At 39.1% G+C, this 27,566-nt stretch overlaps 2 protein-coding genes across 5 annotated transcripts; both read left to right on the top strand.

Annotated features, from left to right (window-relative positions):
* The first annotated feature begins 5,240 nt into the window (after nt 1–5,240).
* LOC110499182 (NADPH oxidase organizer 1) lies at nt 5,241–15,556 on the top strand. The gene is made up of 8 exons (XM_021576140.2): nt 5,241–6,591; nt 6,744–6,824; nt 6,931–7,003; nt 7,696–7,879; nt 8,946–9,139; nt 9,436–9,549; nt 12,026–12,143; nt 12,619–15,556. Exons 1-8 carry the CDS (start codon nt 6,517–6,519, stop codon nt 13,355–13,357), a joined length of 1,578 nt encoding a protein of 525 aa, XP_021431815.2. The 5' UTR covers nt 5,241–6,516; the 3' UTR covers nt 13,358–15,556.
* Nucleotides 15,557–18,808: 3,252 nt separating this feature from the next.
* On the top strand, nt 18,809–27,292 carry LOC110499594 (RING finger protein 151-like). Of its 4 annotated transcripts, none has more exons than XR_005037878.1 (5): nt 18,824–18,936; nt 19,039–19,136; nt 19,649–19,726; nt 19,958–20,054; nt 26,823–27,292. XR_005037878.1 is itself a non-coding variant. In XM_036955558.1 (4 exons), exons 1-4 carry the CDS (start codon nt 18,927–18,929, stop codon nt 26,979–26,981), a joined length of 372 nt encoding a protein of 123 aa, XP_036811453.1. In that variant the 5' UTR covers nt 18,809–18,926; the 3' UTR covers nt 26,982–27,292. The 4 variants fall into 4 exon arrangements, 1 of the variants encoding a protein (XP_036811453.1); XR_005037876.1 differs by having other exon boundaries at nt 19,621–19,726; XR_005037877.1 differs by having other exon boundaries at nt 19,621–19,808.
* The last annotated feature ends 274 nt before the right edge of the window (nt 27,293–27,566 follow it).

Here is a 27,566-nt window from a genome sequence, read left to right as displayed (position 1 = left end):
CATATGATGTGCTCATGCACGTGTTTGTCCTGTAAGACAGTGTGCAAATCCTCCTAGAAACAGACAGTTACCCGCTTGTGTCCTGTGTCCCGTGTCTAGCCCAGCAAGGCACATGTGGCTCTGCTCCAGGTGTTTCACCAAAGTGTTCTTGGTAGAATGACAGGTCGCTGGCATGTCAGTCCAAGTGCCATGCCCAGCTCGGGTTCCTTCTCAACTATTGTCTCTTGTTGAGCAGAGATGCTGATGCTTGCATAGATAACGTGTCTGGTTGGAACAGGGTAAATGTTGAGGCCGTCTGCTCTCTTTTCAGGTCCTTACTACTGAATAGTGTCTGTTCCAGGTGCGTAGGAGTCAAAATAAGAATACTGGAGGCAATGGTGACCTGCACACTGTCGAAAAAAGGAATAAATACAAAACTGAGGCTTAAATGCAAAACAAATGTGTTTATTTGAACATCATGGTGCCCAAAAAATGCATATATAAAAATTTAAAACAAAAAATGTACTTTTCGGCCTCAGGCCATCTTCAGTCCATCCTCAGCATCCGGTTGGAACAGGGCACATAGCTACAATATTCACTGCCAAACACACATTTATATATACAGTACATCAACTACATAGACCAGGAATCGATTTTGTCTATTTAAAATACTTTTTGCATTGCACTCTGTTTTAAAAAGAAACGGATGTTAGATATTTCCTGCCATTTTGTCTGTAGGTGCCCCAAGTAAAATCCATATCCTCTGACCTCTGACCTATAGCGCCAGTTCTTATCTGCGAACATTGTGTGAAAGTTCATGGGAACAGCCTAGGGGAACATCTTTCTAATTAAATGCTGGTCATTACTAATTTCACATTCCCTAACACAGTAACATTTGTAAAATATTGACATGAGAAATACATTCTAAATATGAATTAGTACCTGAAATTATTCCACACGGGGATGTAGCATCAGCTTAAGTCAGTTGTAATGAATAAGCTGGTGAGCTCTATAGTCCCTTATAGGAATTCCTAGACATTACAAATCAAACTATGCACAAACAGACATCAATATAGCACACTGATCGTATTATCACATTCAGAAAAAAGTATAGCATAATTAGCATATTGCTTGCTGGTAAACATTATGATGCTGTATCATTATTTAGTTACTCAGTGGAGGCTGCTGAGGGGAGGACGGCAAATGGAACAGCATCAAATACCTGGAAAAGATGTGTTTGATGTATTGATACTATTCCATCTATTGCACTCCAGACATTTCCACTAGCCTGTTCTCCCCAATTAAGGTGCCACCAACCTCCTGTGATGGCACGAAGACCCATTTAATTCTAACCCAGTCTCAGATAAAGACTTAAAACACTACACTGTCCCCATAAAAAATGTGTCAACTTAAACTATTTTTTTGTTGCATGGGCTGCGTCTCAATCCACTGCATCTGTGGATGTTGCCCTTCCGCATCTCTGGTGAAAGGTGGCAGAGCTAGAGTGGTGTTTGTTATTGAGAAAATCGGTCTTCGGCCTACAAACTATTCTCAGTTTTGCTCTACCACCCCCACAAGCTTCACCTGTTTCAAATGTACTGCTCGACCATACAGATACTTGTATGTGTGTGGTACATAGATTAGGTAGTCATTAAAAAAATATTTGTAAACACTATTATTGCACACTGTCACGGCAGATTTCCTCCTCTTCCTCTGAAGAGGTGAAACAAGGATCAGACCAATATGCAGCATGGTAGGTGTCCATGGTTTTTAATAAGAAAAACTAAACATGAACACAAATACAAAATAATACAGTGAACTGGCAATGAAACAGTCCCATGTGGCACAAACTCTGACACAGGAAACAATCACCCACCAAAATACCCAAAGACCATGGCTGCCTAAATATGGTTCCCAATCAGAGACAACGATAAACACCTGCCTCTGATTGAGAACCAATCTAGGCAACCATAGACTTACATAAACACATAGAATGAACACAACCCCATAAATCTACAAAAACCCCTAGACAGTACAAACACCCTAGATGAGACAAAAACCATACACCACCCATGTCACACCCTGGCCTAACCAAAATAATAAAGAAAACAAAGATAACTAAGGCCAGGGCGTGGCACACACAGAGTCCATAACACAGGGGTTGAATACGTATTGACTCAAGATACTTCAGGTTTTCATTTTTTATTAATCTGTACAAATTTTGAAAAAGTTATTTCATTTTGACATTATATGGTATTGTGTGTAGGCCATAAAATCTCTATTTAATCAATTTAAAATTCATGCTGTAACACAACAAAATGTGGAAAAAGTCAAGGGATGTGAATACTTTTTAGGGACTGTATATCACCTAAGTGTTCAGATTTTAAACATTAGTGTTTACTTTCCCATTGTCCTGTTTAGTGTGCATTTCGTCATTAGAAATTGACATGACTTTTATTCTTATGATCTTTAGGAATGTCTGTCACCTTACCTATATTTCAGCACAACTGGAAAGGACATTTGATTCAAGAAATATTTTCAATCGCATGGTGTTATTGCTACTCGACTGTGTTGAGTTCATTTCCATGAACTCTCTCAAAGTGAAAAATATGTGGGAGGGGCCAAATTATCATATTTCCCAGAATGCTTTGTTGTAGGGAGATTTTTTAAATAGTTTTGTTTTAATATTTATGTTTCCTCATGCACAATGATTGATGAATTGATCTTATAAATGTATCTAAAATAATCCAATCTGTGAGGGGTTGGACTTATCGCACCTATTACTTGTTGTTACAGTTTAGATGATTTAGGTAGTTTTACCACAGCAGTCATCCCGAGTGCAGGTTGTGGGGGATAAAATATTTCAAGTCATGGATATTCTCCCTCTGGCTGGATTCAGATAGGAATTACCAATAACTTCACAAACCACTATATTGTGACTTGCAGGTCTGATTTGGCCCATGATACAATATTTTCAGACCACAATGTTGAGAATAACTAGGCCATAACTAAAGGCCTTATGAAATGTCTAATATGTGGTCATAGAGGGGTACTTTTAATGTAAACACATTCACTTAGGCAGTCACTTGGTGAAGGCTTCAGGAATGGAAGGAATTAAAAACAACATCCACGTAAAAAAAACACTGTCATAGGTGGGTATCTCTGAATAAACATGTTCATGTGTTTAAAAAGTATAACAGGCAGCGAATAAACATGTTCTGGTGTTTACAATCTAAACGCTGTGACACGTTTTCATTGAAATTCTAAATGCCTTGACGCGTTTAAAGTTACACTATGCAGAAATCGCTCCGTCATTTTCTGGTTGCTAAAACTCTAACAATTTGCCTAATTTCAGTTTATGTGACAAAATAAGAGAGTATAATGTAGAGAATCATTGTACCATCTAAATCTTTGTGAAATATGGTTTCCATAACCAAAAATGTTGTTGTTTCAGCTGCTTGAAGCTGGTGTACAAAACTGAAAGTAAAAATAAGAAATCTACCCCTTCTTCGTTATATATATATACAAAACTATTCTTCGTCCTGACCCATCCTGTCTCAGCCTCCAGTATTTATGCTGCAGTAGTTTATGTGTCGGGGGGCCAGTTTGTTATATCTGGAGTACTTCTCCTGTCCTATTCGGTGTCCTGTGTGAATCTAAGTGTGCGTTCTCTAATTCTCTCCTTCTCTCTTTCTTTCTCTCTCTCGGAGGACCTGAGCCCTAGGACCATGCCCCAGGAATACCTGACATGATGACTCCTTGCTCTCCCCAGTCCACCTGACTGTGCTGCTGCTCCAGTTTCAACTGTTCTGCCTTATTATTATTTGACCATGCTGGTCATTTATGAACATTTGAACATCTTGGCCATGTTCTGTTATAATCTCCACCCGGCACAGCCAGAAGAGGACTGGCCATCCCACATAGCCTGGTTCCTCTCTAGGTTTCTTCCTAGGTTTTGGCCTTTCTAGGGAGTTTTTCTTAGTCACCGTGCTTCTACACCTGCACTGCTTGCTGTTTGGGGTTTTAGGCTGGGTTTCTGTACAGCACTTTGAGATATCAGCTGATGTACAAAGGGCTATATAAATAAATTTGATTTGATTTGATTTGATATATATAACTCATATTTTTTTGTGAAATTGGTCGGGTCCCCCAAAAAGTTACATATTGCCACTTTAAAAAGTGTTACAGAAAATGTTCAGTTATGTGTTCAGATCCTCAACACTTGGTTTTACAGCGTGTGTGCATGCATGTGCACACACGTTATGTTGTCCCAATAAGACAGCGAGCAAATCCTCCCAGAAACAGCCAGTCATCCCCCTCGTGTCCCGTGTCCAGCCCAGCGAGGCACATGTGGTTCTTCTCCAGGTGTTTGTTGACATCCACTCAGGTCCTGATAGAGCTGACCTTTACTGACGGAGTCTGGGGGAGGGGTCCTGGCACCCCTTCAGACGCTCCCAAAGCCTGCACCCCTCAGATCCAACCCCCTATCACCACCCTCACTTTGAAGAGACACCTGGGACTGTCTCCCCCATCCAGTCATGACGGGGGAAATTAGAACCGGATGACAGGTGTGGAGGGATTGCACATGCAGCAGGAGTTTTATTAGGAGTCAGATAAACAGAGCCAGGGCCAGAGGTCCGTGGCAGCCAGGGGAAACAAAACAATTTGGCCCAGTTAGGAAGATACAAATGGGGAAGGTTGGTATTAGTAGATTATTAAATCAAATCAAAATCTAATTTGATTTGTCACATGCGCCAAATACCTTACCGTACCGTAGACCTTACCGTGAAATGCTTACTTACAAGCCCTTAACCAACAATGCAGTTCAAGAAATAGAGTTAAGCAAATATTTACTAAATAAACTAAAGTAAGAAATCAAATAAAAAGTAACACAATAAAATAACAATAATGAGGCTATATACAAGGGGTACCGATACCGAGTCAATAGGCGGGTGTACATGTCCTCTGTATCATCACAACTTTTGGTGATATTTCAACAAAGCTATTTTGTGGTAAGTTGATGAAAACATTTGAAATTTTGAAAAGTTTTTTTAAATATACAAGTAGGAAAGCCTCAAGATAAATAATCCACTTGTTTAGACAGAAACATTTTAATACTTTTTGAGTAAAGTTGGGGCAACTGGCCCCTCCCCCACCTACTAGGAGGTATCTGTTACTCCTTTATGGTTAGCGCTAGTTTACGCTAACTTGCTAGCTAGGAACTTCATTAGTAGTAAATGCTAGCCAGCTAGATAGTTAGCATAAACTGCTAGGACGGCTAGCTAGCAACCTTACTACTAGATCGTCTGAGGTAAAATACATAAAAAATATAACGTAACTTAATTGCAGTGGTAAATGTTTCCACTAGTGACTGATAGCTTTACAGTTAATGTTACTTTATAGCCCTTTGGCTATTTTACACAGCATTGTATATCATATAGCTAGCTAGATAGCTAGCTACATTTTTAAGAGAAAGCTTTTCAATTGGCATCTCTCCCCCTGTTTTAAATCACAGGAGGGGTCTGGTTTAGATGTGAGCAGTGCAGGAGGTAGGTTCGTGAGTTGTGCTCCAATTTTACTGGGGATAGTTTTATTTGTGACATATGTACAAATTACAAATGTGCAATAGCAGAGCATAAGCGAGTTGCCACATCAATGTTACACTGAATTAATTGGTGAAGTTATTGTTATTAAATGTTATATTCCAATGAATACTTTTTTTGTATGAATTAAAAACAACTATTGAAAACCTTTTGCTCCTGAATGTCATTTTAAAGACTGCTGATATTTAAAATATTGTATTATTCAAATCATATTTAGTGCAATTGTACATAATGGATTGTACAGAAAAGAAACAACAAAGAAATTTAAAAAAGGACTTTACAAAAAATAGCCAATTATTTCCCTTTATAGTTTATTTGCCTAAGCATGACCTTCATCCACATACCATTTCTTTCCCCAAACCTTGCTTTTTTGTGTCAGTGTCAGCAATTAGAGGGGGGTGCTGATTACCCCCCTAGCACCCTATGCCTACAAATTAATCGAAGAGTAAATCTCGGCCTAGCCTGCTGCCTACCCATTACCAAACCCTTGTTTAACTGTATACATTGATTTATTGGTTCATACTGAATACTGTACTATCCACCGTTTCTTCTGTAATTGATTTCTGTGGGTGGTGAACTGGGTGGTTAAAATTGACCGATGTAAAAAATCTATCGAAACAGTCCAATTCACTTCTAGACAAGGCATGCAAAGATGTATTCCCTTTAGCCTACAGCCCACCGCCCACAGCCAGGTACAAAGCGCCACCGAGACGATGATTTTGTTGTATATGGCACGTGTTTTAAATATTTATTCACGTGCACAACCGACGAACTCAGCGCAACCCGGATCGCTCCGGCGGGCGGCTGGTGTGATAACCGACTCCGCCTCTTCTCCCAAAGTATAAATTGTACTCACGCAGCCGATAGAGTGTAAAACAAGAGACTGGAGAGGAGACCATTACCAACGAAAAGAAATAGGTCAATAATCTCAGACATGGGAGACCAGATGCGCTATGCCATCAGTGTCCGGATTATTGGAGTGATGCATAAAGAGGCATCTAAAATCAAGGTAAACCACTATATACATTAATAGTGTAATGTGTGTGTTGTTTGTGTATTATTCCATTTGTGTGTACATAAAGTTATAAATGTTTCCATATATCTGCATTCGTTGAATTTTTGCATAATTATAAATGAATGTCATTTTTTAAAATTCTACAGATGTTTATGACCTCTGTTCTGTGGTCTGATGAGAGTGAAGTCATTGTCTACAGATCATTATTGGATTTTAAGGAGTTTCACGTAAGTTTAAAACTTAACCTGTACACCAATAAAGAAAATAAAAAAGGATTGATTCATCTTTATCAGCGGATGTGTTGACAATTAGTCCCTGCTCTTTTTTCAACAGAGGCAATTGAAGAAGAGGTTTCCCCTTGAGAATCCTTTCCGCAAGAGAGACAGAGTGATTCCCAAATTCAGAGGTAAATCAACAACATCACACTAGTCTCATCTTTGCCTCACAATCTACCCCCAAGCAATTTCAACTCTCCTTCATCACTCTCCTATCTCACCTCCTCCTCGGGTTCATGTTGTTCTTCTTCCTATTTTTGTTTTATTTTTTTGTAACCTTTATTTAACTAGGCAAGTCAGTTAAGAACAGATTCTTATTTACAATGAAGGCCTACCAAAAGGCAGAAGGCCTCCTACTGGGACAGGGCTGAAATTAAAAATAAAATAAAAATATAGGAAAAACACACATCATGACAAGAGGGACAATACAACACTACACAAAGAGAGACCTAAAGACAACAACATAGCAAGGCAGCAACACATGACAACACAGCATAGTAGCATCACAACATGACAACAACATGGTAGCAGCACAAAACATGGTGCAAACATTATTGGGCACAGACAACAGCACAAAGGGCAAGAAGGTAGAGACAACAATACATCTTTCAAAGCAGCCACAACTGTCGTAAGAGTGTCCATGATTGAGTCTTTGAATGAAGAGTCCAACCTCAATGAAAAAGTGTAACCCTTCAATTAAAAAATATAGAAAACATTTTCCATTCTTTCTCTATACTAAATATGGAAGACATGTTCCTTTCTTTCACTGCAAATACGGAGTGCGGAGCTGACCTTTTTCATTTTCCTCTTCTGTCTACCTCAGCCATAGCTATGAGGAGAAAGATCCAGAAGAAGGATCCTAGTTGGTCAATGCGTCGGATGAATTTACTGGAAAACTACTGTAGCGAGCTGCTCAGGTGTGACCCCGTGGTGAGCTGCAGTTCAGAGGTCACCCAGTTCTTCATGCCCAAAGACCACGACCTGCAGGCAGACTTCACCAAAAACAGGTAAACACTTTACAAACATCCCTCCTTTTAATGTGGGCGTTTCAGCCCACAACAACTTGATAGTCATTTTTCAGCCTTCTAATTTCACTACACTTATTATTAAAAACGTCCTGATTGAGACCGTCTACTCTACTTACTAAATGACAACTACATTTTAAGCACCTAGCACTCAGGCCATCTCATGAAAAATACTTTCAAAGAGTTGCAACTTGCAAGGTTGCCTCTGTTCCTCTGTCTAAAGAAACACACAGCAGACAGAGATGGGCACAAAATGACTAAATACAATTACAAAATAGAATAGAGATGCATAAAAATAAATGACAAAATACTTAAATACTTAAAATACAGAAATACATTTGCAAGTTGCCTACCGAACAGCAACAACATTCTCAGTAGGCTATTTTGTGGTAAGTTGATGAAAACATTTGACATTTTGAAAAGTTTTTTAAAATATACAAGTAGGAAAGCCTCAAGATAAATAATCCACTTGTTTAGACAGAAACATTTTCTGTCTGGTTACAGAAACGTTTTAGTTGCTATGACAGTGATATGTTGTTGTTTATCTACCTCAGTTGAATGCACTGACTGTAAGTCACTCTGGATAATTGTCTGCTAAATTACCAAAATGGAAATGAACTGCAAAGCACACTGGGTATTATTATTATTAGCCTTGTTCCGGGGCGAAGCTCATTACAATACTATTCGGCATGCTTTGCAATTGTTAATTTTTACATATACATTTATATTTAGTTTAGCAGACGCTCTTATCACACAATAGTGGCACCCGAATTCTGATATTAATGCAGGGTGAAAGGGGGGCACAAAATTGTGAACTGCAACAACAAAAGAAGTATAGAAAAGTATTTTGTATTTTGAAAATACAAATTACAGCTCTCGAAAGTATCTTGTTACAAAATACATTGGAATGTTCAGCCCAGTGTAATACAAATGACGTAATACTCAGAAGTAATTGAAATACATATTTAAAATACATGTAACAGAAATACTGCCCATCTCTGCCAGCAGGTAAAAACATTAACAATGTCTGTTTGTCTCCTCTCCACAGCGTCATGATCCTACCATCGGGGGATGGGCTGGAGGACATGAGCGGGCAGCGTCTGAGCCTGGGCAACGTGACACACCCTTTTGTGAGCCAGTCTTACTGCTGTGTGGGGCCCTACAACACCAAGGACACTAAGAACAGGCCCTTTAAAGTGGCCTTGGATGAGAGGCTGGATGTGCTCATCAAAGACCCAGCAGGTTAGAGTCCTCTTTGATTTAGTTTACAATTTTAACATAGGTTAGCCCACATTTAATTTCTCCCTCCACTGTTAACCTGGGATAGGCTCCACTTTCAAGCTTTGTGTGGAGAAGCATGGAAATCAAGACTAGTCTAATTAAGATACATTTGGAGGATGCAAGTATCTATTATCCCCTGTCATTGTAAATAAGAATTGGTTCTTAAATGGCTTGCCTAGTTAAATAAAGGTTAAATCAAAAATAAAATAAATAAAAGTAATCGTATATAATGTCTCTGTTTATGTGTGTTCATTCAGGCTGGTGGCTGGTGGAGAACGAGGACAAACAGTTGGCCTGGTTCCCTGCTCCTTACCTAGAGATGTGTGAGGCAGAGAAGGATGGAGATGAATTGGATGGAATTCCCTTGGGGGGTAAGATACTTTTAAATCTATATTGATACATATCCTGTCCACAGTCCAAACTTAATCACAGTAGATGTTGTGAAAGTTTGTTTAATATACTAAGCCTACGATGTATTGCAGTTGGCTTATGGATAAAACCATTCCAGACATTCAGTTTTGTGGTTAGAAAATTCCACAGCCAGCCAGGCACTAGGGGGAAGTCCTGAACTAGATACCATTTTTTTATTTTTTTATTTCACCTTTATTTAACCAGGTAGGCCAGTTGAGAACAAGTTTTCATTTGCAACTGCGACCTGGCCAAGATAAACGCATAGCAGTGCGACACAGACAACAATACAGAGTTACACGCGAATAAACAAAAGTACAGTCAATAACACAATAGAAAAAAAGTCTATATACAGTGTGTGTAAATGAGGTAGGATAAGGTGGTAAGGCAATACATAGGTCATCGTGGCAAGGTAATTATAATTTAGCATTTAAATACTGGAGTGATAAATTACCCTCATCCCAACATAGTAGAGAATGACCAGTGATGTATATAAACCCTTATTTGCTGATGCTATGTATTGGTCATTGAGAGGCTTTGAAGCCACTGGTCGGCCATATTGGCACTCCCCAGTAGGAGCAGTCCTCCACTGAGTACCACCGTATGAGTCATAATACCCATAAAACCTAGTGGTCAAATAGGGAATTTTTGCACCATTCATTTTTCCCATAGGGGATTTTAGAAACACTTAAAATAAGTGCTGTTTCGTGTAGGCTTACGTTTTGATAACTGTGTGTAAATATCTCTAGGACAACATGACTTTTATCAATATAGCCCCCCGCCCCACACACACAAAATGAAATGCTAGTTAGCTGCTAATGTGGCTATCAAACAGAACTACAAATGCCATTATGATCTGGATGAGTCGAGGCAAAGGTAAGAATCTCTGTATTAACTATCAAATGTTAACTAAATGTACAGTACACTGAACAAAAATATAAATGCAACATACAATAATTTCAAAGATTTTACTGAGTTACAGTTCATATGAGGAAATCAGTTAATTGAAATAAATACATTTGGCACAAATCTATGGATTTCACATGACTGGGAATACAGATATGCATCTGATGGTCACAGATACAGTACCTTAAGAAAAAATGGGCCTCAAAATGGGCCTCAGGATCGCATCACAGTATTTCTGTGTATTTAAATTGCCAATCGCTAAAATGCAATTGTGTTTGTTGTCCGTAGCTTATGCCTAACCCCACCACCAACATGGGGCACTCTGTTCACAACGAAGACATCAGCAAACCGCTCGCCCACACAACGCATTACACACACATGGTTTGCGGTTGTGAGGCCGGTTGGACGTACTGCCAAATTCTCTAAAATGACGTTGAAGGTGGCTTATGGTAGAGAAATAACCATGAAATTCTCTAGCAATATTTGACATTTACATTTTAGTCATTTAGCAGACGCTCTCATCCAGAGCGATTTACAGTAATGAGTGCATACATTTACATGTAATCTGTTGTTACTCCCCAACCCTGGTACTGATCATGCAGTATAGTAAGCTTCTTGATATGCCACACCTGTCAGGTGGATGGATTATTTTGGCAAAGGATAAATACTCACTAACAAGGATCTAAACAAATTTGTGCACAAAATTTAAGTGAAATAATATTTTTGTGCGTACGGAAAATGTACCTGTTAGCAAAGGTGTCAGCTAGAGATGACATACAGGAGCTTTCAGGGATTTGTTGTTTTGCATCATGTCTACTTTGATGATAATTAGCATTTTCGAATCAAAGTGTAAATAGTGCCGAATATATTGATAAAAGTCACCTTGTCCGAGAGAGATTTACATGCTTATCAAAATGTCATGCCAGGGTAAGTCTACACAAAACACAGGCCTTATTTTTAATGTTTCTAAAATCCCCTATGGGAAAAATGAATGGTGGAAAAACAATTGGAACTATTTCCCTGTTCGACTGCTGTGTTTTATGGGTATTATGACTCCACTGTGAGGCTCTATATGATTGCATGTATTGAAGTATATATTTCTTGTTGTTGTGGGGCCAGTAACATTTGTAATCTAAAACAATTCTACTTAAAAAAAAAAACTTTTTCATGTATTTTTCATTTTACATATTTATGTTTAGCTCACATAACATAATGTAAAAGTATGCATTAACGTGACTGTAATAGAATACATGTGGCAAAATGAATGTAGACATTAGTAAATGCATTTCTATAGTTTACAAAATATGCAGGCATGGTGACTCCAACACAGCGCCTCCTGTCAGACATGTAGTGTATCATGGAGAATGACAGACTGAGATTGCATTCCAGATTACAAGATTACATTACAAGACATTCTGTCATGGTTTTGAGATTTCTCAAGATCCAATATCAATAAATGCCCTGAAGGCTTGCTGTAGATGATGTAGAAAGGAATCTCTGTTGTTTTAACCTGCTTCCTGGTTTGTCCCTCAGGAACGCTCTACTGCGCTGTGAGGAGTTACTCCACTAAGAAGCATGACGAGGTGCCTGTTCCTATTGGCTCTGTGGTCGAGGTGCTGAGGAAATCAGACGACGGATGGTGGCTCATCAGGTATGTTAACTTGTAGCCTGACTATCTGTCTGCCTGTCTGCCTCTCAGAATGCTACACAGACAAAGCAACCAACACTGCGTTTCATTGTCGGGTCTGTAATACAAGACAATGCAAAGAATGTACAACCTCTCATTGTCTTAGCCTAGATAGTGTGGCAGCAGGTATGGGGGAGGAACTGTTGAATGCATTGTCGCTCCAAACGTGATTATGGCCACCAAAAGTTAATACCTGAAATAAAATGACATAAATCAGGGAATCCTGTGGTTTTCTTACAGAGGTATTTGGTAACTAGTAAGGAGAGTAGGGATAACATAACACTTGTTGGTGTTTCCCTTTGACAAATGACGATTGATGGTGATGGTGACGAACGGCGCCACTTTCAACGTTCTGACATGAGGGTCATGACCAGAAGATGTCCTCTAATCAAAAACAAACTCTTTGAACCCTGAGTGACACAACTCTTTTCCCCTCCAGGTATAAAGGCAGAACGGGCTACTCTCCCTCCATGTACCTGCAGCCTTACAACAACCCACGTGCTGGCCTCCACAACCTGCAGAGAAAGCTGCACAGCTCCTCTCTCAATCTGGCAACCCACATGGACAGCTCTACTCTCAACTTGGCATCCAGCAGAGACAGCCAATCTGGCAACTGTTACCCACCCACACTGTATGAGGAGACAGGGCTGCAGCAGCACACATCAACCCAGCCCAGGGATGATCCGTACCGGGCCTCCTGTCTCCAGAAGACCCGCTCTCTGGAGCTCCTGTCTGAGACCCGTCCCGACATGGCCGTCCCTCCATCCCAAAGAGAGAGAGAAGACCTTGAGTCAAATCCGGATCCAGCAATCCGCAAGAGCAGCATCAGCTGGACCAAGTCCTCCAACTCTGACATCAGCTCGTCAGGCCGGAATGTCAGGACGTCTTCTTCCAGCTGCAGTGAGGAGGAGCCCCAGAGCCCCCCAAACAGCCCCAGGTCTTCACCCCAGCTAAGGGAGCGTAACAATGGCTGCAGCATCCCAGAAAAGAGTCTGTCATCCAGCCCTATCTCCAGGTCTGAGACTGGGTCCTGTAAGATGCCCACCACTGCACCCAGGGTGCCCCCGCGACCCAGAGCCCAGGAGATCCTGACCCGGTGTACCACCATGACCCGCAAGGCTGCCTTGGCCTCCAGAGGGAGGCTGTTCTCCCTGCAGGACCCTGTCCAGACCCACTAGAAAGGCTGGGAGCGGTGGCGGGGGAACTGGGAGATGGGGTTAGGGTTATGGGGAGCCGTGGGTGGTGGAGAGTGGGGTTTTTGGGGTTACACTATTCTCTCCAGGTTGACTTTACATGAAGCGCAGTACTTTGAGTATGGCTTGCAATACAAGGGTTACATTGGCATAAAAATGCCTATTCTGTATGTTACGTTAACCATAATTCCATCCAACCATTTTTATATGAGTAAAGTACCTGTTGAATAAAAAAATCACTACAGGACTGATGGAAACGGTATAATTGTTAGTAAACTTTCTAAATCTTGACAGAACAAAATACGTAAAACAGGGGAATAAGTTTTTGTCTGTGAAATACACTACATGACCAAAAGTATGTGAACAACTGCTTGTCGAACATCTCCTTCCAAAATCATGGTCATTAATATGGAGTTGGTCCCCCCTCTGTTTCTTTACCAGCCTCCACTCTTCTGGGAAGGCTTTCCACTACATGTTGTAGCAGTACTTCCATTCAGCCACAAGAGCATTAGTGAGGTCGGGCACGGATGTTGGGCGATTAGGCCTGGCTCACAGTCTGCATTCCAATTCATCCCAAAGGTGTTAGATGGGTTTGAGGTCAGGGCTCTGTGCAGGCCAGTCAAGTTCTTCCACACCGATTCCGACAAACCATTTCTGTATGGACCTCGCTTTGTGCACAGGGGTGTTGTCATGCTGAAACAGTAAAGGGCCTCCCCAAAACAATTGCCAAACAATTGGAAGCACAGAATCGCCTAGAATGTCATTGTCATGCTGTACTTGTTTTTTTAATTAGTTAAATGAAAAAATATATGACAAAGTGATTTTTATGTGCACTACGTAATTACGCACAGCTTTTCATTTTCATGAAGCCAGTTTGATGTTAACAGACAGAAGGTGAAATGTGGATATTTTTTGGGTGCGCATATTAAGATATTTGCTTGAACATCTTTTGCCAAATTGATGGAACTCTAGCTAGTGTTGAACTTTAAAATGTGCTGACAACTTTCTGATGTTATTTATCATTGATAAACTATTGCTATTTAATTATACTTATTTAAATTAGCATGAAATGCTCACAGGTACTAGTCTTAACCTTTTAAAGCCACACTCCTTAATTTGTGCATACCCTTAAAGAGTAGGCCCCAAACAAAAAAATAATAATTTGACATGCAAATAAATAATACTACTCCTATTACTACACGGTAACAGCTGAAACAAGCACACAAATGTTCACAAAAATGTCCCTTTTCTATTTTGAGATGAAACAAATGTTCACAAAAATGTCCCTTTTCTATTTTGAGATGAAACATTATATTCTGATGATATTTTCAATGCACCTTTCCTGTCTGATTTTAATATGAAGGAATGAGACACGGTTGTCTCTGAAAGATACGGGATGACACAGAATTAAATATAGTATGCTTGTATGATATCATTTGTATCTACATTGCTTTAATATTGTAGAATGATTTTCATTATGATGTTGAAATTGCGCATTTGTTTCCGGAGGGGCATTTTCAAGAGGGTTCAGTTTCAATGTATTATTGAAATGCATGGAAATGCTCTCGTTCTACCCCTTTAGAGTTGACCAATGACTGGTTTGTTTGTTGTAGCCTACATATCATTCTTCTATTGGTGTCTGAAGTCACTGTTATTCCATACTGGAATTTTACTGTAACTATTTATCATTACTCTCTGTATGCCTTATATGCAATCAACATTATCCTATAAACTTAATTCAATGTATTTGTCTTCTCTCTTTCCAAGTCTTATTTTTTTACAGTGGTCATGTTTCATATATCTTCCACCTGTATAGTAATTATGTATTGTATTTTACAGTATTGTATTGTACTTATGTATTGTAGTGGTCCTGTACATGGCTCAGTTCAAAAGAGCATGGCGCTAGCAACACCAGAGTTGTGGGTTCAATTCCCACTGCGGTCACATACCAACATGTGTGCACTGTTGTCACTTTTGATAAAGGTGTCTTCTACGTAATGGTTTATATTACGGTATTACAGTACCATATTTCTCTCCCACCCATCAAACAGGCCCCAGCAACTTCATTTTGGACACATGTTTACTGTATAGGGGATGCATTTCTTTCTTGCTGTGGACTTCCTGGATAATTGGCGTATTGGTATTGTATTACTGCGCTATAGGAGCTTTTTGCTGCACCTGTACGAGACCAATAAACTTTGATTTGATTTGTTACATGTTTTGATTTATTACAAAAAATATCCGATTTTTTTTGTTCAACTTAATGAAAAGTCAAATCATAGTAGTAATCGTCATAGTAGTACATTCAAGTATAAACAACTGAAGTCAGAAGTTTACATACAGTTAGGTTGGAGTCATTACAACTAGTTTTTCAACCACTCCACAAATGTCTTGTTAACAAACTATAGTTTTGGCAATTGTGATAGTGAATTATAGTGAAATAATCTGTCTGTAAACAATTGTTGGAAAAATGACTTGTGTCATGCACAAAGTAGATGTCCTAACCCTCAGGACATCTACTTTGTGCATGACACAAGTCATTTTTCCAACAATTTTCCAACAATTGTTTACAGACAGATTATTTCACTATAATTCACTATCACAATTCCAGTGGGTCAGAAGATTACATACACTAAGCTGACTGTGCCTTTAAACAGCTTGGAAAATTCCAGAAAATTATGTCATGGCTTTAGAAGCTTTTGATAGGCTAATTGACATAGTTTAAATCAATTGGAGGTGTACCTGTGGATGTATTTCAAGGCCTACCTTCAAACTCAGTGCCTCTTTGCTTGACATCATGGGAAAATCAAAAGATGTCAGCCAAGACCTCAGAAGAATAATTGTAGACCTCCACAAATCTGGTTCATCCTTGGGAGCAATTTCCAAATGCCTGAAGGTACCACGTTCATCTGTACAAACAATGGTACGCCGTTATAAACACCATGGGACCACACAGCCGTCATACCGCTCAGAAAGGAGACGCGTTCTGTCTCCTACAGATGAACGTACTTTGGTTCGAAAAACGCAAATCAATCCCAGAACAACAGCAAAGGACCTTGTGAAGATGCTGGAGGAAGCAGGTACAAAGTATCTATATCCACAGTAAAACAAGTCCTATATCAACATAACCTGAAAGGCTGCTTAGTGTTATGTACCTTGCTCAAGGGGTCATCGACAGATTTTTCACCTAGTCAGCTCAGGGGTTCGAAACAGCAACATTTTGGTTACTGGCCAAACGCTCTTAATCGCTAAGCTACCTGCTAGCTTGCTTAAACTGAATAATTAAATGCATTCCTTAAATGCATTCAGAGGGATTGCCATGACACTTTCCGGCATTTTAATGTGAGATTGTAGATTTGCTTCTAATTGAGGTGAGAATAACAGTATGTTATGTAACTTGGTTGTTTTAGGCAGGTAGCCTAGTGGTTAGAATGTTGGGCCAGTAACCAGAAGGTTGCTGGATTGAATCCCTGTGCTGACAAGGTAAAACTCTGTTGTTCTGCCCCTGAGCAAGGCAGTTATCCCACTGTTCCCTGGGCGCTGTGGATGTCGATTATGGCAGCCCCCCCACACCTCTCTGATTCAGAGGGTTTGGGTTAAATGCGGAAGACACATTTCAGTTGAAGGCATTCAGTTGTACAACTGACTAGGTATCCCCCTTTCTCTTTGATCTCTACCAGTCTTGTCTGTCATAAGGATTAAGTCTCCTTGGCCTGGACACTGCTAGATGATAAATGAGTTTGTCTCTCAAGTTGTTGTCGTTGGTAAATAACCTCTCTCTGCATGTTGAGAAAAGGCCTTGGTTAACATGACTCATACTACAGTAAAATGGATTCTTATTTTCGGACATAAATGTCTCTTAACCGTATCATACTCAATATAAATCTTCACGGACAATATATGTTTTGCTTTTCAAAACAAGAAAACGAAAAAGCAGTTTATGACCCATTTATTAGTATGTTAAATAAGGAAGGTATTCTCATAGTTTCTCTCTGAGGAATAGAGTACTCACAGCAGCAATCCATGCCTTATCACAAGCAGATTATAGTAGCCCACTATATCTAGATAGTGAAAAATATGTCAATAAAACAATAAAGGAAATATATAAAAGAGAAGAATGTGGAGTTTCCAATTCATTACATCTCTGATTGCGTCTATAATTCCCACTATTGCTACTAAAGCAAATCAACAGTGTACTTTAGGAGTGGCATTTGCGGTCAGTAACAAAGAGTTAATTGTGTTGACATTATGACTCCATCCAAACACAAGGAAGAACACTGAGAAAACATGTAGATGCTGGGAAGAGTAGATACATTTTGCCACATGGCATAGTGCCATGCTTGCTTATTGCACACAGGTGTTGCTAAAAGAATGACGGCTTATTGGGCAAATGGGAACATATTTAATGGAAAGGGACGGCAAAGAGGAGGGAACGTTCCTGACGGGAATTGTTTAGGGATCAATGATTTACTGGTGGGAATGTTTTTAAGGGAAGGTTTAAGACTGTAAGAAAGATAATAAAGATTTGTATGCATCAGGAGATTATTCAATTGAACTTTAACCTAACTCACTGCTGATATATAAAAAAGCATTCCCATGTCTCCAATTTACTGGATGCCTGTAACATTTTTCCAGTAAGTGAGATCAGTGCAACGTACTCAAAGCATGTCACAAGTTGGCATCCATTTAATTAAGAATAAAGGAGGGATCAGCATACATGTGGCGCTTAAGAAAGGTGACTTAATAAGACCAGTCAAAGCATCATCTCAATCATCTCACTCGACAGGCCAGGTATCTGCAGATACCCGTCACACAGGCGTCAATAATAATCAGTATCCAGAATTCTCACACTACCAACATTGCTGAGTAACAACTTCGCCCTGTCTCCATCCTTACCAGATGTTTAGAAACATTTAGCCAGTAAGTGAGACCTGTGCATTGTCTTCCTAAGCATACGTAGCAAGTTGGTGTGTTTTCAAGATTCATAATCCACATAATAATTTACATTTACGGGATTATTTTCCTGCAGTAGCAAACTGGCTCAAATTAAAATCCTACATTTGTAAACACCACAGGTTTTCAAATATGCAAAATAATGGCACGCTTTTAAAAACCTTGGTTCTCATGAAAACCTTCAGCCAATGTCACAGACAAAAGTTCTGAAATGCATGATATATAAAGTAAACTACAACATTAAGTTGGCTGTTACTGCCTTTAAAAGGCCATTAGAATTGAAAGTGTACTTTTTATTGAATAGAGACCTCAGCTGAGTTCTGAAAGAAGCCTATTCATAGTAGCCCATTCAATGTGACAGTCAGTCAGAACAATAGCTAGAGAATGTGTTTGGTTTGGAAGCTCTAGAGCCAGCCGCCATTCAAAGCCCTACTTCCGTTTCCATGGCAACATCTAGTCAAAGCAGTAAAGAGAGGTAGAGAAAAAAAGACCCAGGTGGTGAAATCACTAGCTCTGGACATTATCATGAGTTTTGAGCCAAACAGTAAGTACTATAGTGTGGGCCCTAAAACTTCAGAGAAGAGGAATGACATGGAGCTGAATGATTACTGGTCAGTTGATGTTTTATTTCCAGGGTGTTTTAGCAGTGTATTGTTGTGGCTCGGCACTAATGACTATTTGTTTGTGTATGTGTTTGTGCTGTTGACATGTAGGCTAGTCCTAACTAAGGGAGTGAGGGGCTGAGCTGTGGGAATGAAAACAGTGGCAACTGTGACCTCATGACAATTGAAAATAGAGCAGGGGAAATATGGTGAGTTAGGAAATGTAAATTATAATGAACAGTGACTTTACGGATGGAATATGGATTATGATTTTCGAGAACAACTTTGTGCCTAGAGAGCTACTGGTATCCAAAAATACATCTGCTGGTTGATATTGAATGGGGTCATTGAAAGGAACACATGGAAAATGAAATATAAAAAGTGCCTGGATGTTGTAAATCGTCACCCACGTAACATTGTTGGGGGGGATTTGATTCGTCCTGTGTTCCTTTCCACGGATTCTGATTTATTATAACAAAGTGGCTTTGATTTGACTAACTTACTGCTTTTGACATTCCTTTGATTCAGAACTGCCTAAAGTAGTGTGTGTGTGTGTGTGTGTGTGTGTGTGTGTGTGTGTGTGTGTGTGTGTGTGTGTGTGTGTGTGTGTGTGTGTGTGTGTGTGTGTGTGTGTGTGTGTGTGTGTGTGTGTGTGTGTGTGTTACGACGTGGACCTGTTTGTGGACGGTCCAGACTATGATCTGCTCTGCACCATCTGTAGATCTGTCCTGAGGTGTCCTGTCAGAGTGGCCTGGAACCATTTCTTCTGCAAGATCTGCATCCTACAGTGGCTCAGGAGGTACAGTACACTGGGTCATGTCCTCAGTGTAACCTTAACTGGTTATTCATAAGAAAAGGTAGTAGCTGTGTTATTATGAAAGGTATGAAGCAACCTGTTTCTGGGACACAAAATTTTGATTTTTGGCACATTTTCACAGTGCTTAAATATGATGACCATCTAGTTTCTTCAGGTTTCTACTGTGGAAGTGTAACATTTTATTTTATTGATTCAATTCTGCTTTCTCTCTAGACAGGAGACACGTCCCTACTGTAGGAAACCTATCAGGTCCAGCTTTATGTTTGTCATGTACAAATTGAGGAAAACTATCAGCCACCTCGGGATTAAGGTGAGTCATGACAGCCTAATGTTGCTCAATGTTTCTTTTACAAAGTAATGGGTTTCCTTTTTCTCAAGAAGCAATGTGTGAGGGTCACACAGTAGGCAGGAAATTCGATTTTTCAAGCATAGAGGAACTCATGGGAGGCTTGTCAAACTTTTGTTTTTGTTTTAGGGGTGTTGTGTTGTTTATTGTTGGGCACAGGAGAGGGTAGTTGATTTTTTTACTGTCTACATTCATTTTTATGGCCTGTATTTTTTCCATCCTTACACTCTTAGAAAAAAAAGTGCTACCTAGAACATTAAAGGGTTCTTCAGCTGCCCACATAGGATAACTCTTTAAGGAACCCTTTTTGGTTGCAGGTAGAACCATTTTGGGTTACATGTAGAAACTTTTCTACAGAGGGTTCCTCATGGAACCAAAAAGGGTTCTACCTGGAACCAAAAAGAGTTATCCTATGGGGACAGCCGAAGAACCCTTTTTTCTAAGAGTGTTGCCAAATTTGCTCATCTGCTTGTATGTGCCTCCTCTATATCAAGGTGTGTTGGTACTTCCCTTATGCATTACTTTTCAGCACATCAACTTTTATTATAAACTGAGCCCTGAAATCTGATTGGCTGAAAGCTGTGGTATATCAGACCATATACCACAGTTATGACAAAAAATGTATTTTTACTGTTGTAATTATTTTGGTAAGCAGTTTATAATAACAATAAGGCACCTCAGGAGTTTGTGGTACATGGCCAATATACCACGGCTAAGGGCTGTATCCAGGCACTCCGCGTTACATTGTGCACAAGAACAGCTCTTAGCCGTGCTATTTTGGCCATATACCACACCCCTCGTGCCTTATTGCTTAAATATACCACAGGTCTATACAATCTAACTGTCTATCCTGCCCTCTATTCACCATTCATAGTGACAATACTGGTAGGTGGATTGTTTGTCCAGATCTGCAATAGGCTAATTAGCAATCATACCACACATAAATGCCTTCAAAGCTGCATACATTTTCAATATTAATCCATAAGAACAATTAGGAATAGATGATAGGCAGGTTAGAGGCAAGGTGCCTTTATTGTTCATGAAAAAACAGTGAAGACCTAAGACATGCAGTTCAGAACGCTTGATCTTGTTTAGGGACAATAAAATTATCACACCTAGACCAGCCTACAACACCACAATACAATGATCCTACCTAGACTAGCCTACAACACCACAATACAATGACCCTACCTAGACTAGCCTACAACACCACAATACAATGATCCTACCTAGACTAGCCTACAACACCACAATACAATGATCCTACCTAGACTAGCCTACAACACCACAATACAATGATCCTACCTAGACTAGTCTACAACACCACAATACAATGATCCTACCTAGACTAGCCTACAACACCACAATACAATGATCCTACCTAGACTAGTCTACAACACCACAATACAATGATCCTACCTAGACTAGCCTACAACACCACAATACAATTATCCTACCTAGACTAGCCTACAACACCACAATACAACGATCCTACCTAGACTAGCCTACAACACCACAATACAATGATCCTACCTAGACTAGCCTACAACACCACAATACAATTATCCTACCTAGACTAGCCTACAACACCACAATACAACGATCCTACCTAGACTAGCCTACAACACCACAATACAATGATCCTACCTAGACTAGCCTACAACACCACAATACAATTATCCTACCTAGACTAGCCTACAACACCACAATACAACGATCCTACCTAGACTAGCCTACAACACCACAATACAATGATCCTACCTAGACTAGCCTACAACACCACAATACAATTATCCTACCTAGACTAGCCTACAACACCACAATACAACGATCCTACCTAGACTAGCCTACAACACCACAATACAATGATCCTACCTAGACTAGCCTACAACACCACAATACAATTATCCTACCTAGACTAGCCTACAACACCACAATACAATGATCCTACCTAGACTAGCCTACAACACCACAATACAATGATCCTACCTAGACTAGCCTACAACACCACAATACAATGATCCTACCTAGACTAGCCTACAACACCACAATACAACGATCCTACCTAGACTAGCCTACAACACCACAATACAATGTATACTTGCATTATTGTTTTCAAGTGAGTTTCTACTAGAGGCTGCAGTGAAAATGTCATTTGAATAATGGTGCAAAGGCCTTGTGATATTTCATTCCATTTGGATTAGTTGTGGGTCTACCCTCGGCAGTTTATACGTTCTAAAAAGGTACTAACAGGCCAGTCTAGGCTGTATTTTTACTTCTGATACTGAGATGTGCTGTCTGTTGAGGATCGTAATTCTCCCAAATCATCCTATAATAATAAGGCCACATATGCCCCCAACAGGCCTAGATTTTAAGGAAAGCTTAACAAGCGAACTGCTACAACCTCCAATCTGAGAAACTGATCCTAGCGCACCTAGAACCTAACGCTTCATTAGAGCCCAAATGTGTCATTTCATCTTCAAAATGTAGTGCCTTTAGAAGTGGCATAAACACAGGTACAATGTTTCAATCTGATTAGGCCACTTCGAAAGTCTCCTGTAGGCATGTGCACATTCGTCCAAAATACAATTCCTGCATGCTCAAAATGGCTTGACATTGACACCCTAAAGACTCAAATGCGCTAGTCCAGTGTCAGTTTGATTATGCTGCACATCATGGTTCAACAGCAGCCCCAAGCATCTAAAGAATAAGCTAAAGACCAGCCAAAACAAGCCTGTAAGAATTGTGCTCAAATTCTCCCCTTGTGGAGGTCAAACATTTTAAGCAGCTAAGCAGGCTATCTGTGGGAAAAGAAAGAGTATAATTAATTGAACTTGGTCTGGTCCACAGAATTATTATGGACTCCAGATACCTTTCCAAATAGGTTTTATTTGTTAGAGATGTTCACCAGCATAATACCAGAGCCAGAGTCTCGACTACTCACTGTTTAAATCCATCTGGTAAGAACACATTTTTATAGACCAATTTGTTGAGTGGAACAAACTACCACAGTAACTCAAAGCCATACCAACCATAATCACGTTTTAAAAGAATGTCAAAATCTGGCTAATGAGTGAACAGTATAAGCTTTTTGTCTGTATCTATGTAATGTGTCTGTATCTATGTAATGTGTCTGTATCTATATAATGTGTCTGTATCTATATAATGTGTCTGTATCTATGTAATGTGTCTGTATCTATGTAATGTGTCTGTATCTATGTAATGTGTCTGCATCTATGTAATGTGTCTGTATCTATGTAATGTGTCTGTATCTATGTAATGTGTCTGTATCTATGTAATGTGTCTGTATCTATGTAATGTGTCTGCATCTATGTAATGTGTCTGTATCTATATAATGTGTCTGTATCTATATAATGTGTCTGTATCTATGTAATGTGTCTGTATCTATGTAATGTGTCTGTATCTATATAATGTGTCTGTATCTATGTAATGTGTCTGTATCTATGTAATGTGTCTGTATCTATATAATGTGTCTGTATCTATGTAATGTGTCTGTATCTATATAATGTGTCTGTATCTATGTAATGTGTCTGCATCTATGTAATGTGTCTGTATCTATATAATGTGTCTGTATCTATATAATGTGTCTGTATCTATGTAATGTGTCTGTATCTATGTATTGTATATGTATCTATGTAATGTGTCTGTATCTATGTAATGTGTCTGTATCTATGTAATGTGTCTGTATCTATATAATGTGTCTGTATCTATGTAATGTGTCTGTATCTATGTAATGTGTATGTATCTATGTAATGTGTCTGTATCTATATAATGTGTCTGTATCTATGTAATGTGTCTGTATCTATGTAATGTGTCTGCATCTATGTAATGTGTCTGTATCTATGTAATGTATCTATGTAATGTGTCTGTATCTATGTAATGTGTCTGTATCTATATAATGTGTCTGCATCTATGTAATGTGTCTGTATCTATGTAATGTATCTATGTAATGTGTCTGTATCTATGTAATGTGTCTGTATCTATGTAATGTGTCTGTATCTATGTAATGTGTCTGTATATATATAATGTGTCTGTATCTATGTAATGTGTCTGTATCTATGTAATGTGTCTGTATCTATGTAATGTGTCTGTATATATATAATGTGTCTGTATCTATGTAATGTGTCTGCATCTATATAATGTGTCTGCATCTATGTAATGTGTCTGTATCTATGTATTGTATATGTATCTATGTAATGTGTCTGTATCTATGTAATGTGTCTGTATCTATGTAATGTGTCTGTATCTATGTAATGTGTCTGTATATATATAATGTGTCTGTATCTATGTAATGTGTCTGTATCTATGTAATGTGTCTGTATCTATATAATGTGTCTGTATCTATGTAATGTGTCTGTATCTATGTAATGTGTCTGTATCTATATAATGTGTCTGTATCTATGTAATGTGTCTGTATCTATGTAATGTGTCTGTATCTATATAATGTGTCTGTATCTATGTAATGTGTCTGTATCTATGTAATGTGTCTGTATCTATGTAATGTGTCTGTATCTATGTAATGTGTCTGTATATATATAATGTGTCTGTATCTATGTAATGTGTCTGCATCTATATAATGTGTCTGCATCTATGTAATGTGTCTGTATCTATGTAATGTGTCTGTATCTATATAATGTGTCTGTATCTATGTAATGTGTCTGTATCTATGTAATGTGTCTGTATCTATGTAATGTGTCTGTATCTATGTAATGTGTCTGTATCTATATAATGTGTCTGTATCTATGTAATGTGTCTGTATCTATGTAATGTGTCTGTATCTATGTAATGTGTCTGTATCTATGTAATGTGTCTGTATCTATATAATGTGTCTGTATCTATGTAATGTGTCTGTATCTATATAATGTGTCTGCATCTATATAATGTGTCTGTATCTATGTAATGTGTCTGTATCTATGTAATGTGTCTGTATCTATGTATTGTATATGTATCTATGTAATGTGTCTGTATCTATGTAATGTGTCTGTATCTATATAATGTGTCTGTATCTATGTAATGTGTCTGTATCTATGTAATGTGTCTGTATCTATGTAATGTGTCTGTATCTATGTAATGTGTCTGTATCTATATAATGTGTCTGCATCTATATAATGTGTCTGCATCTATGTAATGTGTCTGTATCTATGTAATGTGTCTGTATCTATGTAATGTGTCTGTATCTATGTAATGTGTCTGTATCTATGTAATGTGTCTGCATCTATGTAATGTGTCTGTATCTATATAATGTGTCTGCATCTATGTATTGTATATGTATCTATGTAATGTGTCTGTATCTATGTAATGTGTCTGTATCTATGTATTGTATATGTATCTATATAATGTGTCTGTATCTATGTATTGTATATGTATCTATGTAATGTGTCTGTATCTATATAATGTGTCTGTATCTATGTATTGTATATGTATCTATGTAATGTGTCTGTATCTATGTAATGTGTCTGTATCTATATAATGTGTCTGTATCTATGTATTGTATATGTATCTATGTATTGTATATGTATCTATATAATGTGTCTGTATCTATGTAATGTGTCTGTATCTATGTATTGTATATGTATCTATGTAAATAATAGGGACCACAATGGAAATAAGTTCCCAACTTTATTGTGCAATCCCAATCACTTAAAAAAAGGTTTGTACTGTGTGTATATACAGTGTCCTCCTTAATTATTGAGTAGTGAAGCATTTCTTTATTAAACTCCAAAAGTTTGGATCTGAAATGATACAATGACTATGAGGTTAAAGGGCAGACTGTCAGCCATAATTTGAATTGTTCGTACATGTTCGCCCCAATTTTAGGGGAGAAAATTGTGAATATTCACGAGTGAGAAAGTTACCAATGGGGGTATGATACTAATGCCTCTGTAACTTTCTCACTCATCATTATTCATTCATTCAGGATTATCCGTAACCATGGTAGCATCCACATTCATGTAGAAGTGTTCAGAAACACATGATATTCTTATTTACAATAACAGTGACTCCGAAATGACACAATACATTATTTACCATTCATTCTAAAAGATCATCTGAAGCACAACCAAAATCATCCAATAGATTTGTAGTCACAAGCTTGATGTAGTCATTGATTGCTATGAATATGCAAATACTTAACTTTAATAAAAATATAAGTGAATTTGGCCCAATACTTTTGCTCCTCTAAATGTAATTTGTCATTTATAAACGGTTCACCCAATATGGATGAAAAGACCCTCAAATTAGAGCTGACAGTCTGCACTTTAAATCCAAACGTGTCAAATATAGAGTCAAAAGTACAAAAAATACTTTACTGTCCCAATAATTCAAATGGTTGAAAATGTGATTTCCTCCTAGTTGATCGTTGCCTGCAGCCGGCTCTGATCGTAGTGTAAATGATACAGGCAAGGAGACTGAGCTCGTCTGTTCTGGTCGGCGAACCCTCAACAATTATGGTTATTTGGGGTCATAAAAATGAGCACATCTATTACACTACAGTAGAGTACAATGGGAGGGGCGTGAATATATGTTTAACATCGTTTTGTTTTGTTTTCTATGACACCTTAAGCTGGATCAGTTCCCCCCCCCCCCCCCCCCCCCCCAGTAAATGCAGAACTATCCCTAAATCTTGTAAACAACTGACCACAATCTTTGACTTGCACTTTCCCACAGTCTTCCACTTCCTCTCCTCTCTCCCCTTCTCACTCTCCCATGCAGTGTAACAATGATGGTTGCTCGGCCACCTTCCCTCTGTCTGAGGAGTTCCTTGGTGCACCGGTCAGCCCTGGAGCCAGCTCTGCCCCATGGACTGTGGTGCTCTGCTCACACAGGCCACCCAGAACCAACACAACTGCTTCAATTTGGATTCCAGGCTAGAATTTACCCTTGACAATATACAAATGATCTTGGTGTAAATGGATGAATCCTCTTTGATGATGATTATGGTTACCCAAGGCAGCTGAAGCAGCAGGTGTAGTCCCAGAGGCAGAACCACAGAGCCATCGCTAGCGCCCTCCGGAGGAAGATGAGGAGAATGCAGACACAAGTTAGGAGGCAGATGGCACTCATCTGTGAGAGTCTAGAGGTCATGGGAGAGGCAGAGGAGGGACAGGAGGGTGAGGGAGAGGAATATGGAGAGGGGGAAGGAGAGGTGTATGAGGGATATGGAGAGGGGGAAGGAGAGGTGTATGAGGGATATGGAGAGGTGTATGAGGGATATGGAGAGGTGTATGAGGGATATGGAGAGGTGTATGAGGGATATGGAGAGGGGGAAGGAGAGGTGTATGAGGGATATGGAGAGGGGGAAGGAGAGGTGTATGAGGGATATGGAGAGGGGGAAGGAGAGGTGTATGAGGGATATGGAGAGGGGGAAGGAGAGGTGTATGAGGAATATGGAGAGGGGAAAGGAGAGGTGTATGAGGGATATGGAGAGGGGGAAGGAGAGGTGTATGAGGGATATGG

Source organism: Oncorhynchus mykiss, chromosome 20 (genome assembly GCF_013265735.2).
Source record: "Oncorhynchus mykiss isolate Arlee chromosome 20, USDA_OmykA_1.1, whole genome shotgun sequence".
NCBI lineage: Eukaryota > Metazoa > Chordata > Actinopteri > Salmoniformes > Salmonidae > Oncorhynchus > Oncorhynchus mykiss.
Note: the sequence above shows the minus strand (reverse complement) of the source record. Positions and strands in the feature narration are given on the sequence as shown.

What these genes read in the sequence shown, in the direction of transcription:
- LOC110499182 (XM_021576140.2), top strand. Translation starts at nt 6,517, where the DNA reads ATGGGAGACCAGATGCGCTATGCCATCAGTGTCCGGATTATTGGAGTG. An exon ending in TGGATTTTAAGGAGTTTCAC is followed by an intron (nt 6,825 to 6,930) that starts GTAAGTTTAAAA and finishes TTTTTTCAACAG; the next exon opens with AGGCAATTGAAGAAGAGGTT. An exon ending in GCTCATCAAAGACCCAGCAG is followed by an intron (nt 9,140 to 9,435) that starts GTTAGAGTCCTC and finishes GTGTTCATTCAG; the next exon opens with GCTGGTGGCTGGTGGAGAAC.
- LOC110499594 (XM_036955558.1), top strand. An exon ending in ATCCTACAGTGGCTCAGGAG is followed by an intron (nt 19,727 to 19,957) that starts GTACAGTACACT and finishes CTTTCTCTCTAG; the next exon opens with ACAGGAGACACGTCCCTACT. An exon ending in TCAGCCACCTCGGGATTAAG is followed by an intron (nt 20,055 to 26,822) that starts GTGAGTCATGAC and finishes TCTCCCATGCAG; the next exon opens with TGTAACAATGATGGTTGCTC.